General features: G+C 43.4%; 1 protein-coding gene across 3 annotated transcripts in view; it reads right to left on the bottom strand.

The window, feature by feature from the left end:
* Window positions 1-1,009: 1,009 nt before the first annotated feature.
* LOC146696726 (tetratricopeptide repeat protein 28-like) overlaps window positions 1,010-18,576 on the bottom strand; it is a 201,123-nt gene continuing 183,556 nt past the window's right edge. For 2 of the 3 annotated variants that reach the window (XM_085474980.1, XM_085474982.1), the window contains 15 exons: window positions 18,160-18,289; window positions 17,809-18,027; window positions 16,014-16,173; window positions 12,724-12,864; window positions 9,279-9,423; window positions 8,944-9,123; window positions 8,279-8,823; window positions 7,765-8,012; window positions 7,530-7,654; window positions 7,210-7,441; window positions 5,351-5,427; window positions 4,613-4,636; window positions 3,760-3,889; window positions 3,555-3,662; window positions 1,010-3,374 (listed from right to left, as the gene is read on the bottom strand). In XM_085474980.1, the coding sequence (XP_085331106.1) occupies window positions 1,762-3,374; window positions 3,555-3,662; window positions 3,760-3,889; window positions 4,613-4,636; window positions 5,351-5,427; window positions 7,210-7,441; window positions 7,530-7,654; window positions 7,765-8,012; window positions 8,279-8,823; window positions 8,944-9,123; window positions 9,279-9,423; window positions 12,724-12,864; window positions 16,014-16,173; window positions 17,809-18,027; window positions 18,160-18,289 (4,077 nt within the window). In that variant the 3' untranslated portion in view covers window positions 1,010-1,761. The remainder of the gene's footprint in view (window positions 3,375-3,554; window positions 3,663-3,759; window positions 3,890-4,612; window positions 4,637-5,350; window positions 5,428-7,209; window positions 7,442-7,529; window positions 7,655-7,764; window positions 8,013-8,278; window positions 8,824-8,943; window positions 9,124-9,278; window positions 9,424-12,723; window positions 12,865-16,013; window positions 16,174-17,808; window positions 18,028-18,159; window positions 18,290-18,576) is intronic. The other variant, XM_085474981.1, reaches the window with a different exon arrangement.

The following is an 18,576-nucleotide window of genomic DNA, read 5'->3' as shown; positions in this document are numbered from 1 at the left end:
CTACTATACCTATCAGGCCCTGTTAATAACCAGACCTGGGTGTGACTAGTTTAACTGGACTAGCTTTCCAAAAACATAAACACAACCCAAAAAAAAACCCCCATAGAAGTTTGACAAACATACAAAAAGAAACCCCCGTAAAGGGCAAAAAGTGTCAGGGCACTGTCTGTGACCCAGTGTTTTCTAGTTCTGGACATCATGCTATTTGCTTTTGAATATTCATTGCGATTCTTAGGTTCATGGTTATTCTTTCATCATGTTTTAAGTTTGTTTCTGTTAGCCTTCAGTTCTTAGCAATCTTAGTTCTCTCTCAGTGTCTAATCTTCTTCTGTGTTTAGTCAGTCTTTGTCGCCGTGTTTACTCGTGTCTCCCCAGTCACTGTGTCAAGCTTGCGTCTGTTGTTTCCTGTCCTATTTTGATAGTCTCCTGTCCTGTATCCAATGTGTTCACTTTGTTCAATCTGATTTGTTCCTCCTGTGTTGTCCAGCTGCCTCTACTTCCCTGATCATCCTTTTGTGTATTTATTGTGTGAGTTTCCTTTTGTCCCTCGTTATATCATCTGTTCATCTAAGCTCATGTTTCTGATCTCGGTTTCCATGTTTCAGGTTTTCACATTCCAGGTATCTAGTGTTTAGTATATACCTTCCTCCAGTTTAGCATTGTTAGTTTAAGCTTAGTCCCCGTCCATCTTTCTTTTTAATTTTTTTGTACAGCCAAAAATAAACTGTTTGCTTTTCGTTAAGTCCAGTTCCGTCTCCTTAGTCTGTATTTGCGTCTGCTCTCTCTACTCCAGAGGATCTGACGTGACAAAAAGAGGGCAAATATTTTTCTCATTATATTGTTCATATTACTTTCAGCTTTAGCCATGTTATATTTGTACTATATTCAAGTAAATATAAGATTTAAATGATATGCTAATCATTTCTCTTTTTGCGACAGCCGTCCCAACTTGAACTGGAATAAGGTCTCTATAGATGTATGAAGCCACACAAAAGAATAATGTCAAGAATACAAGAAAGCAAACATGATGCTTTATTGAAACAGTTTACTGATAAATGACAGATGGTTGTCATGAAACTTTCATGTTTAATCTAAAAAAATCATGGGCTAAAAAGTCATACATGGTACTTAACACTGAATAGCAAGAGAATCCATGCTTCAGAGCAGACACTCAATTCACAAAGAAATCAGGCAAAATGCCCTTTTGATTTCAATAAAAAATATTAAATCTTTTTCTCCACTCTATCCATCTTTACATGGTACAGGTTTGTTCACTTTTTAATCATATAAAAACGCTTAATACTGATTGTGAAACACTGGAATTAATTTACAAAACATAATAATAATTATTATATTAATAACAATAACAAACAATAACAATAACCATTAAATTTAAAAACAAAACAAAAAAAAAGGAAGAAATCAGTCATAGCTGTTGCATCTTGGCCCACACGAACAGCAACGTTTTTTGGGGGAAAAAATACCAAATGGCATTTACATCTACCTGACACACAGTTACACACAAACACAGTATCAGGTCGTTGAGTTTTTTTCATTGCCATTTACAGTGTTATGGGCACAAAGACTAGACGCTCTCTAAAGCACTCATGTGCCTCTGCAGAATCAAACTCACAACCAAAGAAATCCTTCTCGCTGTCAGTCAACCTTGATGGACCAATGGCGGTCCCCAAAAAGTGCCCTACCCCTCCAGCACCCAGGATAGTAAATGATAGATAAAAGTATTGGACCGTTTTAAATGTCTCAGCATTTAGAGGAAGGGAAAAATCTTCCAGGTGACAGGAACTTGTATCCATTGCCAGCAGGTAGTCGGATAGAACGAGCACCAGGGCTACTGCTAGTGGAAATAGTAGGTGATGGGGCCACTTTTCTGGGGTTGGAACAGTGATGTCCATTGGAAGAGTTCTTGCTACCCCTATCCAGTGACTGCAGCCCCAGCTCCCGCAGCTCCAGGCTGTCTTGGGTGTCGTTAGGGGAGCAGTGGCGCGGGGAGAGGTTCAGAAGACTTAGTACATCTCTGCTGGCAGAGGCGAGAGGACCGGGTGTGCTGTGGACAGCTTTGACAGGACCTAGATGTTGCTGTTGTTGGGCCGCAGCATTAGCCCAAAAGGTCTTCAGATTGTGGATAGCTTGTACTTTTTCATCAATGACCCCTCTTCTTAGTCGATCCAAATCCGCCGTGTCAGCTGATGTAGAGCAGGCAGAGCCTGTAGAGGAGTAGGAAAGAGCAGGAGATGGAGCACTACCAGCAGGGGACTGGTGACCAGAACTGGGAGACACGTTGCTCGGGGAACGAGAGATGTGGCCACTGTACGGGGAGCTCGGGTACTTTAATTTGAACTGTGCGTGAGTGTCTGAAGTGGGTGAAGGATGGCTGCCCTCCTTTTGGGAAGACTCAGAGACCGCAGGGCTATTGTAGCCAGAGCTTATCTTCTGCAGTGAAGAAGATCGGGAGGGAGGTTTGGGTCTTGGGGAAGACTGAGCTCGACCACTAGCGCCGCTGTTAGGACGGCTGAACGCACTAGTTTCAGAAGAGCGGAATGCGCTACTCCGTGCTGAGGTTCCTCCAGCTGTCCCGGCCTCTGCACCAGCCCTCTGAAGACTACCCACAGCACGCAAATGGCTGTGAGTCTCTTCCAGAATCTTCTGGGCCAGTTCCTGAGGATCTAGAGGGACAGTTTTTTCTTCCTGAGACTTGACAGTGCTGTCCGTCTCAGTACTGGACTGGTCAGATTCTCCTGTATCTGAGCTGCTCACCTTACCGACTTTCTGAAACGGTGAGTTTGGGCTGGGCACCAGGTTTGTTTTGACGGGAGATGTTGGGGTGCTGACACTGCCCCTCGATGATACAGAAACAGTGTACCCTCTCCCCGTTCCTGTGCTGGAGCCACCGACGACACCCCTGCCTCCCCGGTGGTGGCGCTGGCTGTGGCCTGGTGGCAAAGGCAGAGAGTCACAATGACTTCCCAGGGGCTCACTGCTGATAATGGAAAAGCCCTCATATTCCTCCTCATCTCCGCGGGCTCCCGCCACTGCAGCAGCTGCTCCATGGGGAGACGAGCGGCTGCGAGGAACATGAGGGTGTTTGTGGACCGAGTAGTGTGCTGTGACCCCACCGCGCTGCCGATGAGCAAGGAAATCACAGTCTGACTTGGAAGCAAAGCTCATAGAGGAGGCTACAGAGCTAAGGCTATAAACAGAAATGGCATCAGATACTTGATTGTCCAGGCAAGGAGGAGAGAAGGGAAGGCTTGAGTATCCCATGGGCAGGGGGTTTGACACAGACTGGGCTGAAGCTAGGGACTCAAGGGAGGATGAGCTGTCCAGGCTCAAGCGTTTGGGCAGTTCTGTGGAGTCTGAACATAAAAGAAAAGAGATGATGAAAAATGTGACATGAGATAAACACAGGATAAAAACGGGCTGTTAAAAAGTGCCAATGCACAGTTCAGATTCCAGTGTACAGGGAATCAAGTTAGGAGCTCAACAACAATCAGCAAAGAATGAAAGTGCATAAGCAAAAAAATACATTTACTTACCAAAGAGTGCCAGCAGAGACTGGAGAGCAAAGTGCAAGGTGCGGCGGTTGGCTAGCTTGCCTGTCTTCAGTACTACTTCTTCTTGGCCTACCTCACATAAGTCAAACCCTGCACATGCAAAACAGGACAACAGCTGTAACTTAAATAGACATATGGTAGACAATAGGATAGGGACTTTTTTTTTTTTACATAATAGATGACTAACCAAGAGCAGCCAGAAATTCATGGCATCCTGGGAGTCTCCATAGCTGCACACTAATGGACACCTGAATGGGCAGCAGGGAGAAATCCTGTTCTTTCTCTCCTGTCTGTAGTTGGACTAGCACCTGGTGGAGCTGAAAGAGACAGGGGACAACATTACAATAAAGTAGTGGAGATGTAATTAACGGCTTAAAAGTGAACTGGGTGATCAAAGCGTTGCATCAGTAACTTAAATAACCCAAGTGAAAAAATTATACAGCTTCTTCCTTTTAATAATGATTTCATTTTCTTCTCTTTAAGTCGTCCAATTAAAACATATTCATGTATCTTGTATAAGCCTGTGTCCTAAAAAAATATGTCTGAGCCCAGTGCACGAGCAATCTTGGCAATAAAATAACTGTAGGTAAGCTGAGCTGGAAGGGTTTGGGCTTTGTAGGGTTTAACACGCGGCCCGAGAGCACACTTACGTGTTTTGTTTGGGGATTACTTTGCTTTGAACAGAGACATCTTTGTCAACTTGACGCAACTGTGCAGAAACCCCTTCTTCTCGTTCCACCCGACACGATTGAGAAAGGGTTTTTTACATCACAGATTTACCCCTGCTTCCACCCTGAAACATTCCTTTGACCTGAACCAAACCCAAGTTTTAAATCTTATATACCCCCAAATCCCTTAGATTTGACTGAAAACTAGCAAAGGAAAAACTATGAACAACACAAGACAGTAAACTTTGCATGTGGAGAGGAAAAACAACATGCATTTTCGCCAATACAAAGAGAGTTTAGCAGAACAGACAGTAAAGAGTGATTTAACAAGATAGCTATGGGATGGAGTGCTGGTAGTGAATGCACACTTACCATCGCCACCATATTTTTAACAGCCTTCAGACCACACGTTAGGAGCAGGGGAGAGAAAACAGGTGTTTAATGGCATGCACACAGGCCATTCGCAAAAAAAAAAAAAGAAAAGGAAGAAAAAGAAAAAGAGTAAAGTACAAGGATTTATGGCAACAAGAGGGTACAGCAACAAGTAACATTAGTGGTTTAACAGATTAAAGTTTATTGCTTGCAGCATATATAGATTAGATCAAGTGTTTCCACTGAGACACACACACTTACATTTTGAGGCTATGAAAATTGCCAATCACAAACTAACTTGATGACTTTAAGCATGTGACAGCCACATGTTACACGTAAACAGGGATAAACTACGTCAGTCCCAGATTAATTCTCAGGTGTTGTAAGCTTGGGGAGGAAGAGAACAGAACTCAGACTGTAGTTAAGACTTTGGGCAACTAGTTAGAATTCAGTGCTGCATTTCAATGCAGATTAAGCTCCAGCTTGAGTTGCCAGTTCATTAGAGCGTATCCAGTCCTGACATTACCAAATTACACAGTGATAAAATCACTGATATGCTTCTTCTAGCAACGCACTTATAATACAAAGGTGTGGCAAAGTTTCAAAGAAAGTGAAAGGGGACTGCTACAATGCTTTTTAACTCTAAGTAACAGGAATGGTATTTGTCATTTGAACCAAAGACCAGTGGGTACTGGGTGCAAAACTCAACAGCATTTGTTCAGAGCTGCAGGGACCTACCCGGTTGATGAGCTGCTCTCCTGCCTCTGAAGCTGTAATGAGTTTGCACAAAGCTTGCAGAGCTGGCGGTGGCAGACCTAAGGGATTGGATCAAAGGAAGTTCTTCATCATTCATTAACAAGGCACACTGGTTTAAATGGTAGTGGTAAAAAAAAGTGCTAAACATGGGGCGATACATAGATCAATGAAATGGCGCAAAGATAAATTGTGTTAAAATGTTCTGAGATTCTATCAGAGTGATGCCAGGAAGGTGTCCTGGGCCCGTATCCCTAAAGAATCTTTGTGCAAAAAGTGGCTCCTAGCGGCCAAATTCTAAGAAAATTCTCAGAGTCATGACGTTTTCTTAGAATTTCCCCTAAAAGTGACACGACAATCCCAGTTAATATAAAAGCTATTCCTCAAGATTCCTAGCGCTTAAAAGGGCTCCTAAGGCGAGATCTGCTAAGAGCAGGGAAGAGGACTTTTAGTGGCTTAGGAGTTCCCCTAAGCAGCTGCACAAAATGGCCAACAGAAGAGGCAGGAGAGATGTCCTGCAAACACTGGATGACAGGGAATTATTGAGATGCTACAGATTGGATCGTGCAGGAATCATGTTTGTGGTGGATCTCCTTAGAGATGCAATTACTTCACCAACTCGACGCCACAACGCTATTACACCGGAGACGAAAGTAATCACAACCCCGAGGTATTTGGCAACCGGGAAAATGCAACAATGCAGCAGTGATGACTTGGGTCTTCAATCACAGACACTGCTAAAAGCTGAGCCGTGTTACCCTCGTTAAGACCACACTGGACTTGTAACGTTGTGATTTCTACTTCATTAAGGACAGCCTCTTGAGATAGGCCATCTTGTTTTCAACGGGGTCCATATGGGAGTGAAAGTACAAAATATGCCAGCTAGGATATTAATATGAGCAAATAAGACACGAATCATTATTTGAACAGGGTGTAATGAGTTTAAGTTTTCACATATTTTAGATTCTAATGGCTATAACCCCTACAGCTTACTATTCATTTTCCAGATATTTTCTTGAATGTGAAATATTATTTACAATTACAGTCAGCATAAGATTAGAGTATATAATATGTTTATTGATTTGAGGGTACATCCTTTGCTCATTATCACCAAAAGCTCATTTCCATCAAACTTGTAGGATCAACCAATCACGGCTTTTGAAATGATGACTCATACCTAGCAACGGGGTCAACCACACCTCCTCACTAAGATAGGATTTTCCATCCATTCCTTGCTCAGAGTTCACTGAAAATGTTCTGGAATCACTTCTAAGCTAAAACTCCTGGCAAGGAATTTTTAGGTTAAGTTAGGAGCTCTCTGAGAGGATTCTCAGAATCTTTAGGGATACGGGCCCTGGTCTCAAACTCATCCTGCAGCACGACAACGACCTTGCAACTCCTGTTGGGGCTATAATAAGCTATGTTTAGTGACAAGCTTAACACTAAATGCTCCCAGGATTTAGAGTAATCTTCATGTGCATTTTTTAGTAAATAAATTGTGTTTTCTCATTTAATTGGATTATTTGACATCAAAATGTTATGGCAATGTTTTGGTTGTTGTTGTCATTTAAAAAACAAAATGTTGAATCAGGTAGGAATCAGTGCTGCTGTGTAACAGAAGCTTAGCATCATAATGATGGCAGCATTATAGCAAAGACAAACAATATCAAATACAAACAGTATTTAAACCTTTAACTTTATTCAATGAGAAATGTTCAATTTCCCAACATTATAAGCCAGATAAGTTGTCGTAGCACAGGGATTTGCTAGTATTTATAAATCCATAACCTTGGGCACATTGTAAACAACTTGGTTTGTTTTAAATAGCTACATTGTCTACATACCCAGCAGTGACTGTAAGGTGGTGCTGCACTGCTGAAGCCTGTCTCCTGGGTCAGCAGTGGGAAAGAAGACAGCAGCGGGGATACCGGTGCCTGCAGAGTCAAGACGGAAGCCCACAGCTGTCAGCAGAGCCTGCCAACCAGGGACACCCCCTACTTTGTTCTCCACACTCTGCTGGGATGTATACATGGAATTACGCTGGCCATTCTGTATCCTCTGAAGAGACTTTTCCACCTGCAGTGAGCACAGCAATGCACCATCAGTGTTTTTGAGCAGTGCTGACTGTGACATCTTGTAAAATAAGTAACGGTGTGTGTCTCACCAAGTGAAGTAAAACCCTCAGAGCATCGCGAGCCCGATCTGGATACTGTAGAATCTCAGCTAAAGCTTGGCCAATTAGGGAAGATGGGCTGTTAAGCTTCACATCATTGCCAATCAGCATGTATCCTGAAAAAAAGAAATAAAGTAAGAAGAGCTCAGTTTCACAGCGATCTTCTTTTAACTACTTTGTTTATTACTAATGTTGAAATAATGCATAAAGGAATTTCATCCCTGACCTGCCCAGTTGGAAGGGTGTGAGTACTGCTTGCTGCTCTGGACAGTCTTCATGGCATCTGCCAGTGCCGCACTAGCTTTGGTCCCGTTGAGAAGGGCGGAATAGAAGGCATGGACAAAAACCTTGGAGGCAGCAACTGGGACAGGCCACAAGGACACAAGTACACACTGAGCCCCAGCAGCCAGGAAAGCTCTAGTCAGTCCCACAACACCATCTGCTGTGACCTTGCTGCTGGACTCTTGGTATGACCTGCAGCCACGAAAAGACAAGGCTCAAATGTGAAAACTGTAAAACTAAAATGTCAAGCTTGAAATTTGGTATTCTACCCTGTGCTTATCAAATAAATCATGATGTACATTTTAAGTACATTTGTGTGTTTAATGAATTTCATGTCAGTCAATCAATTTTGAATTCAGATCTTCAATATGGTTAATCTCATGGTTTTTTTAATGACTTTAAATCTACATTAAAAAAAAAATCACTATTTAGTTGTATCGCTTTGCCAGTCTACCTACCCCAGCACAACCAGCTTGACGGGCAACCTCAGATCCAAAATATCTGCAGCTGTAAGCAGGAACTCCTGAAGGGGCGGGCTGTCACAGATGCTCTCCACATCACTGCTGTCATCCTGCATGTGGAGAGACTCTGGGATGGTGTAGCCACTTCCAGTGGAGCCCTTTCTGCCTCGGCCACTGCTGCCTGCTCTCCCCCCTGCACCTCTTCCCACTGTTCCCACTCCCACATTGGCGCTTGCTCCCCCAGGCACAGCCTCAGGGTTTGGGGTGAGCACCAGAGCAGCTAATTTCCAAGAAATGTGGGTGGCGAAGTGGGCGCATTCAGCCTGTGTTAGAGCACTCATGACCCTCTCCTTTGTGGCAGAAGAGCCAGCAAGGGGTTGGCATCCCAGCAGCTCAGCCACCATTAGTGCTTCCTCCTCTGCAGACGGCATAGGTCCCCACAGCCAGCGATCCATCACAGGTGAGGGAAGTCTCGGGTTACCCACCACTGCTGCCATTGAGACGCCGCCGCATGGGGCTGGTCCAGGACGCCGAGAATGAGCCTTAGAGGACACCAACAAATTTTACCTTGTAGCACAGCAAAGCTTAGGACGGATGGTGAATAGTTTGTTATAGCATTACAGATTGTAAAAACGTGACAAAGTTTAAATAAGAAGCTGTACCTTTGCACTGGTTCCAAGGCCATGAATGGAGGGCACAGCAATGAGGCTGAAACGCTCATATAAGTATTCATTAGAAGAGCTTCCTTTTAGCAGAGCAAACGGGATGAGGTACAGTTCTCCCTCAAGCACCATCACTAGTTGCCTGTGTCTGCCAACAGGCCCACTGGAGTGCATCAAGCCCTGTGAGGCAAGGATATGAAAACACTTAATCATATAAAGGAAATTCATTTTTTTCTGCTTTTCTGTTCCTCTCGAAAGCACCCTATTGTGTTTTCTTCTCTCTGTCACACAACTGCCTCAACAGACAGGCAATACCCCGCCGAAGTAGTACTTACCCCCTCCATAGGTGCGATGAGCAAATCATAAAGTGCCCGCAGTGGAGGTTTTCCAAGGTTGCTGGAGCGACGGGGCAGGGAAGAGTTGCCATCTTTGGCAGGAGACATTGTGTTGCTGAACAGGCTTGTCATACTCTGGCAACTCCTGCAGAGACACAAAACAAAGTACTGTAGTTTTCATTTTAATCCTGAAAACCTCAAGAAAGTTTCAGACACTTAAGATTCTTCATGATTTTTGAGTTAGGAGTCTTTGCTGAGACTAAACCAACTTTAAACTGTTCAAATATTTCTTTGGGCCTTTCTGGCCTTCTTGTTAATTCCAAAACGTAGTTTTGAATGTGTGTTGAGAAAGTGGATGACAAAGTCCATTTTTAATTTAATAGATAATGTGTCGCAGAGGATCATCACATTCATATATCTGCTCAAACGTAGAACAAATTTAATCCAAGAGGAGGTAGATGAGGGTAGGATATATTAATTTGTTGTTACCCCTTGGGAAGGCAAGTATAATACAAAGGCTGTTTCAATTCACTCAGTTTACCATGTCAATATGTACACCTTCACTAGATGGCAGTATTGCACTGCTTATCTAGCACTTATTGGCCTAAATAGGGGCCAGACTGGCAGAATCACCACAGAAGGAGAGCACCATTCATGCATTTTCTTCAACATTTTAAATTCAGAACATCCCATCATCTGTTAGTTTTGTTGTCTTCAATCTTTATCAACAAACCAACTCAAGATAACAGCACAATGCGTTTTGGATGCCTGTCTGCTGTGTGAAGGGAATGACAGCCCTCAGCTCACATAGAGAAAGTCAGCATACTGAGAACTGTGCTAATGGTGGCTGAGGGGCTAGAAGCCTTTTCCTTTTTCCTAGCAGGGCCAAGCTTTATAGTCACACTTGTCACTACTCCTCCATCTGTTCCACCAGCCAGAATTTCTTCCGGACCCAGCCAACAGACATCTATCCTGCCCTTCTGGTAGCCCCAGGCCACTGGCTTTCCTCCAGCCTCCCGACTCTCTGTCTCTCTCCCAGGCCTTGGCATAAGGCTCCATGGGAAAGCAAAACAATCATTTGTTAGCCTGACAAGAAGAATGAATGAGGAGACAAGGGATAAGCCAAAAGAAGGTGAGTGTCAAGTGTAAAGGGAGACAATGAAAAGAAAAGACTGGGAGCTGTAGAGAGGCTGAACGTGAAGATTGCATTCAGTGGTTGTAAGTGAAAAACGGGTCTTTAAGTGTCATCTGCGTGGTAATCAGAGATAAATAAATCATCCTCTAGTATACATTTAAAGGTGCAGTGTGTGAAATCTTACCACTAGATGTCAGTGGATTGCAGCTTGCTCTGTTTTGTTATCCATCCAAATTCAGGTGTGTAACCCTGGCTACGGTGGCTAATGTAGGATAAAGAACTCTGGATGTCGTTCATCTGTGAGTGTAGGCTGTCAATCTGCTGTTTACCTCAGCTATCAATATGCATGTCTATGTATTCTGGAAGAGGCTGTCAGACTTTGTGAATGAAGGCTGGGTCTCACTCCTGTCTCATGTCAGTGATACTGAGACGAATTGTTGATGATATCCTGAACTTAAGAGTTGATCTTTTGCCACAGTTAGCTGCTGCTAGCCAGCGTTAGGGGAACTTCATTTGAAGCGGATCCAACACTGCTGGGCTCGGACGCCTTGCAAATGAACTCAGGAAATGTGTGAGACGATATTTTTAAAGGTTTATTTTTAGGACATTCAAGCCTAACATTGGCATCTAATTACCCGGTGACAATGTTTAACTGCATGAATAAATACACACGTTTATTCAAATTTTTGTGTGTTACAGCCCTAGCTGCTGTTCAGGAGATGAAGCTTGAGATAAGGAGGAAGAGGATGAGATGAAAAGGAGGAGGAGAAAGACACTATGAGAAAGAGATGATGAAAATATACATGTACAAATGTTAAATGGTCGAATATAGTTGGAAAGAGCTATTGGTGATCTTTAAATTCAAAGTTACGTATAAGGTGTGCTGCGTATGAGGCTGGTGAAATGGCCATGGCATGACAACGTGACAGGGCAACACGGCGGCTTCAACAAACTGGCACTCGCTCCAGTTTGTGTATCTGTAACAATTAATTCGAAGTTTACGAGAACGCATGATTTTGTTAGAGCATGTAATTACACACGAATTCATGTATAACTATGAATACAATATTCTTTTTTTCTATTTAATAACCTAAAAAATAACTACTGTACCTCTAAGCTTATTATATTGGCTGTCTTTGTACTGCTGATAAAATAAACCTTGCATCATCCTTTTGGCAGAATTTTACAGAGAACTGCAAGATCATTAAACAATCTCATCAAGTTACACAACGAAGACACAAAGAGACTTTCATTATCACTTTCCCACAGTAATCCTTCCAAGCTCCGTACTGAAGACGAGATCTCAGTGCCCTGTACCTATTTGAATTTAAATGTTATTCAATTAAGGTTTCTTTTTGAAATAAACGTATCCTTTCTCTTTGTAATACATAAATATCAAAATCCTGAAGTATTCATATAAATTCATTCCATTAAATGGTAATAGCCTAAACATGTAAGGAAAAATAGCAGGAGAAAGTGAATTCAAAAAGAGCTCTTGAATAACACACAGATTATCTGACACCAAACCTCAAGATGTATGGAGGACAAAGAGGTTTTCTCAATTTTCTCTTGCTTTTGGTATTGTGACAGACGACAGGCTCCTAAGCATGATGAGCTTTATAATTCAGATTTTTTTTTTTAAAGGCCCAAAAGAATGAGGGGATTATTACCGGCAGCCCATTAAAGGGGCTTAATGAGCACCAAGACTCAATTAAAGCTGGAATTACCCTCTCATCAAAGAACAGCTCAACTGTGGACGAGGACAGGGAAATATGACCCAGACACACAAGTATGCACACACATGCACGCACATTGTCGGTATACCTTACCAATCAGCCCAATGTAAATGAATACTCTGCATAGTGTCAATAAATAACGCTGTGAACAAGCCAGTGGCGCTCTCACTAAAATCTCATAAATCTGCATAACAAACACAGACATGGCAAACATTTTAAAACCACATTCATCTCCATGTCTGCGCCTGGCAAACAGTCACACGCACATGTGACCACATTCACGCACACACAGGGCTTCCATCAGAGTAGACAGTTGATAAGGGCTTTAGCAGCTTTGGCTTTACTCAGTCTATTTAATAAGGAGGATTCACATGCTGCCTCTGCGCTGGCTAAACAATGGAGAAAAGAGTCCTTTCACAGATGAGCCACAATACCCACGAATCTCCTTACTCGAGCAGAGACTTTTAATCGTCTTCTTTGTGCAAAAGTGGGTCTAAGTAGCATTTGGTGATTAACACTGCCACTCATTAACAGCCAAGGAACACTGAGGTGATGTGCATCAAAACCCCCCTACCTGTTGAACAGGTTGTTTCTGGACACCATGCGCAGGAAGCCCGTTGGATCAGTGACGGAGTTAAGCTTGTTGTTGAGCTCCTCAAATTGTTGATCCAACAAATCTCCCGCCTCACTCTCAGTCTCACTGCTCGAGCACCCTCTGAAAGAGAGAAAGAGATGGAGTGAGAGGCATCCAAGGCCACAGAAATGTTGCCAAGAGAAAAAAAAGCACAGCAGACAATACACTCTTATATTGTTTCGCTGCGGATAAATCAAGTACTCACAGAAACACACACACACAGACACTTCTGACCTGCCAAAAAACACACACCGTTCAACCCTCACACACTTGGCCTCTTTTTTTCAGCCTGGATCCAACAGCCTGATTGTAATCCTTTCAATATAATGCCAGTAATGCTGATCCAGTCGCGGGGGTGTCATCCCCCCCCCAATCACTAGCTCGCAACCACTCTCTCATCTCGCCCTTCATGCGTGAACCTCTCCTTTGATATCATGCAACTCTTAGAGTATCTCACAGCAGCTGTATGAACTTCTTGGAACCACCATGGGATCTCTGATTGCCTTGCGCACCTACCACTGCAATTCTTAAAGCCACAGTACGTGGCTCACACTGAGATTCGCTCTCCGGGAATGTACATGGTAACAGACCTATTCAGACTGGATTTTCAAAAAGATGGAGAGATTCCACATGTTAATACGCAGATTTCGACTATCACAAAAGCCGTGTCTTCCGCTCTCTTTATTATCCTGTCTTTCACACACATATGCTCCTCTCCATTTTTCTCCATCCCATTCATTCTGTAGACACTCATTTCAGAGTGCTGCCTCCCTTTCTCTGCACTCTGGAGACTGAATGGGCTGGTAAGTGGGGCCATATGGTGCCCATCCAGGCGCAGTGGTGTGTATGCAACTTCCCATTGGAGAAGTAAATGAGCTGGTAATGGGGCAGGAGGGCCAGACTGCTAGGGGTGGAAGAGACTGGCACTGGGTGGAGCAGCTGGTCACTATGGATCAAACTCCAACTAGAGAAACATGGCACACGTCAAGTGCAGTGTAGCTCCAAGGATGTCAATGGGTGATTTGAACTTTTGATACATCTCAGAACACTTCACGTGCCCTACACATATGACTACATCCCCTGTTGTGTGTTAGATCTCTATTCACTACCAGCCTCTTATTTGACTTTTGGCTCACTGATTTTAGCGTCTCCTCTGAACCTTCCTCCCCATTCTTCCTTAAGGTTACAGTAACCGCCTTCTCTTTTCCTTGGGTTGTCAGACTGGCTGTGTGTTAGGTGGATTCAACACCTCGAGCTATATCAAGAGCCATTATTCCATCTCATTTATTCCCACTGGGGGGGAGAGCAAAGCCCTTTAAGCTTGGTCGTTACTGAAATGAACTGGTGCGATCTTTGTTTTTAAATCAGCACACTGTTAGAAGATCACCTGCAAATCTCTCTCCGCAGCTCTTGTGAGGCCTGTTCAACACCATCAATTCATCCTGTGCATTTCTGGCTACTTTTAGTTTTTTAATCTATCAGTAACAGAGTACCAGTCATCACCTCAGTTATAAGGAATAATACTCACAGGCTCAATATAAGCAATCTCAAATGTCAGCAAATTCCTAGAGGGACGTGACGGGAATGTGCAAAGAAGCTTCCCTCTAGTTTTCCATCAAGTCAGTTATGATAGTTTCAGCAAACTCCCTCCAGGAATTTGCTGACATTTGTGACTCCTTATATTGATGCTATTAATATAATTTTCTACACTAAAGCGATAAAGTAAGATTGCTGAAATGATTGTAATTGATCTCAGGGAATGTTCCAAAAAGTGGTAAAACTACAGGGACAAACATCTTTGCACCCAAAAAATACTCTCCACAACAAAGTGCAGGGATACACAAGGTAAAAAAAAAAAATCCCAGCATTTTACCACATATAAAACACTGGGTCATGACCACATGGCAATTAACATGTAATGCACCAGAACAAGCATAAGTAGGTTATAAAGATTCCCCTCAGCAGTCTAAATCAGGCCTTAGCAGAAGAAGGGTTGTTTTATTGTGAGTGTGTGTGTAAAAGAGTGTGATGCTTCCTGTGATGACAGACATCCACTACCTCCTTAAAAAAACGAACACACCAGCTGAGGGTGGGTGAAGACGCAAGTAACGTACTAACAAAAACTAACAATAATAACATAAAAAGCAGGTTTTATGCGTGTTTCTCTCTGAAAACAGCGTGGCAATTCAGATAACTGAGAGGCGGAAGAAGAATGAAAATGTTTTGATATAAGGCTGAACTCTTGTGACAGACATTGCTGGCGGCTGCGTGTGGTCCTGAGGACTGAAGTGGAGGATTTATTACAAACTCATCCACCGTATAAATCTGAAATATGTGTTTAACAACTCACCTGTCCCACGCGTAAAAGAGCAGAAGAAATTATTTAGCACCAGTTCCCGAGCCATCTGTGTGTTAATAACGTTAATAATACTGCGCCGTGTGCGTAAATGCACACATTGCTCTTGACTTTTTTTCTGCAGGCTGTCAGGCTTTAGGTATTTAATAAAGTCATTATTAGATATAGTAACATTCATACATTAATCTAATATGTCAACACAGTTCCGTAAATAGCTTTGTTTTCACAGACATTTCAATAAGGCATGTAAAAGCTGTGAAAGCACACAGCCTGAAACACTGCAAACCCCATCAGCTCAGTGCAGAAATTACCGTGGCTGTTCATAAAAGAAGACACACCCTTGCATGAATCTAGTACCTGAATTCTCCTTCTCCATCTAACACTCTACATTAAGCTCAGTTTAGTTTAATACCAGTATTATTGAGGACAACATGCAGGACGAGGACTGAATGTAGAGCTACGGGACAGAGCCAAAGTTTTGGCACTGGACTCACAGCTTTGAGCCATCCACCCGTGCCAATTATGCACTTGTTCTGATAACTTCTCCCCCTCTCATTACAAATAAATGAAGACTGCTAGCGGCAACTATCTCAACAACATCGGGTGCAAAATAAGACATGCTTTTTTTTCCAGCATGACATGCAACACAATTTGCACAATTTGCAGTATGTCGACTTGGTAAATCAGCTTTGTGCAATTCATTTACTTGATCTACCTAAAATGTGGCTCTGTTTAAGGGAAACTAAAACAAATACATGTGCGACGAGTGTACGCTAAGCCATAATCAACAAAGTGAGTTATTAAAGAGGGAAAAGGAAGTGACACAGATTATGAGCTAACTAAATAGAGTTTTCATTTCATTGTTACACCTCACCTGCTATAATAAGACTCTACCCCCAGAGCCTCACGGGCACTGGCGATGTGCTGCTCCAACGAGGAGCCACTGACCACTCCGCCGACACCTCCCTCTTGGAATTCCGACCCCCCTTCGGCTACGCCCTCGCCCAGGTACACCTCATGAAACTTCAGGATGCCTGTGGAGAGAGTGAGAGAGAGAAAGGAGGGGAGTGTAAATATGACTGGCTGCTTTCAGGTGGTTATGAAGTGTAATGACAAAACAAATGAAAGTGGCTATTTTCCACCCTCTCTCTTTCCTTTTTTTTTTTTTTTTAATATGTTCCTATTACTCGCTCTCGACGGTGGCAATATTGGATTATTTCAACTGAGAGCTGTGGGTGAGGGCACGTGCAGCAGTGCATCTGCGGAGCAAAATGAATAAAACAAATATTGTTCAATAAAAGATAAGAGTAGGCTGCCCGTGCCATCTGGTGCCTGCCGCGAGAGCTCGGCTAAGTTTCAAGCAGGTGGGGAAGAGCACATCGGGCGAATACGGCTGTTTGTGTGTGTCTGGTTTGTGGGTGTGTCAGTGTGTTTCACCATTTCGTATTAAATGTGTTTAAATAGACGGGTAAAGTGATTCCGGTGAATATGCACGTGCATGCTAATTCAGGCCAGAATGTACACTAGTGGAGTAATTACAGCATGACATTAGGAGCCCCATTCATTGACTGCAGACTCTTTAGAGCTGGACATGTTTGTGTACCAGCTGGATGCCAGGGAATGCCAGGAAGTGACAGACAGGCGATTAGTGAGCAAGTGGCTCCCTCTTAGCCTGGGGCAATATTCGATGCTTTGAAGATGTACTCCGGTCCCTGTAGTGTTCCTCCCCTCCTTATGACTAGTGCTTGGAGGTCAAGTTCATCTGGTTGCCTGGGAGCTGGATTTGATCAAATGTTCAGGCTCTTGTGCCTTGGAACATGGGTCACGGCTCTCATTTCCTTTCTTCACACGAGAGTCAAAGCAAAGCCAGCAGTAGGGCAGCCACAGCAGTCGGGCGACATGCACCGTAGCTTATTCTTTGTACAACTGGAATTTTACAAGGCAAACAAAAGGGGCTGCGCTAGCATCAGCGCTACTCAGAGTGTAAACAAAAGAGAGAAAGATTTAGGAGTGTATAAAGAAGTGCCAGGACAAAGCAATATCAAGAAAACGGATGAAAACAAAAGCAAACATGAAACATAAAAGCAGGGAAGACTTTTGCTGTTGACACGTGTGAAGATGACGCCACTGGTGTTTTGGCTGTGTCGTTATCGGTGACACAATCAATTAGCATAGTTCACAGGCAGATGCCTTCTGGGGGTGAAAAGCGAGGCAGGGGGGCAAATCCTAGCAGTGGAGTGGCAGGTGGCACTGTTGCTCAGTGTTAAAGCTGGCCTTCCTACCCCTGCAGTGCAAAACAAGCCTCTAGCCTCTGGGCTTTTTATGTGCTTTAATTTGAACAAGCAAGCGTGAGCATGGGGCTGCTTTTGCTTTAAACCAAGTAGCTTCTGTACAGACAGAATAATTTCATATTATTGATCGCCTTTGCACAAATCGTGCCACTTCAACATTTCTAAGCCATTTTTTAATAGTCATTTTCTGTGCTTTTGCCACATTTCAGGTTATTAAAGTAAAAAAACCCCAAAATGTTGCATTGGAAGTACACACACTTAAATGTTTTGAATAAAAGAACAAAGTAAAACAAAGAGATTCAGGAGAGCAGTAGTCAGACAGACATGATGGGATTTCAGCAACTCATTAAAAAGTTTTCAGCTAGAGTCCAAACCTACCTGCTCCTGGAGCCAGCAGCCAGCTGTACAGGTAACCAGCAGCCATAGAAAAATAAAGCACCAAAGCCCTCTGGCTGTTCACGGTATCCAAGATGTGCTCCACTGTTACCGGCGTGTATGGATCCGACTCCTGCTGGCCCGTCTGCCTCTCCACCAAGAGATCAGCAAAGGCTCTTGTACGACCCCTCTCTGCCACTGCCAGGGCCTCATCGTGGTGCCCTGCGGAGTTCAGAGGTCAGCTTTGATTAGCGGATGAAGTCTAAAATCATTCAGGTGCACACAGAGGCAAAAGCAAAAACAAGTCATAACAGCGTGCAGTACTGAGAGTGTGAGTAAAGTGTGTTGACGTACCGAGGCTGACAAGGACCCTTTGGAGAGCCTGGTAGCAGGAGGTTTGCAGGTCAAACAGAGAAAGCTTGTAATCTGTGCTGTGTTGGGCTTCGTGGCGGATGGTCTCAAACAGCGCTGATGCTCGGTAAAGCTAAGGATAAATAACGGCAGCAATGCGTTCAGACATTCCTGGATTGCTCATTTACCAGACAAGAATAGTGTACAAAAACATAACAAGAAATAGTCATCGGCACCGTCAACGATGACCCCGAAACAGCAAGGCGTTGCATCAAAATACCTTTTCTGGAAAATAAGTTAAAATGAATAAACTGTGTTTAAAAAAAGGAAGGCAGTTGGGATTCTATGAGAAAGACAAGTTGGTTAAATATGTCTGCATCTTACTAAATTGGGCATGATTAGGCCTTAGAGGATAGAAAA

Source organism: Copadichromis virginalis, linkage group LG12 (assembly GCF_057382275.1).
Source record: "Copadichromis virginalis isolate Kocher_CV1m ecotype Utaka linkage group LG12, C_Virginalis_male_GT1.1, whole genome shotgun sequence".
NCBI lineage: Eukaryota > Metazoa > Chordata > Actinopteri > Cichliformes > Cichlidae > Copadichromis > Copadichromis virginalis.
This window is presented reverse-complemented; position numbering and strand designations above follow the sequence as displayed.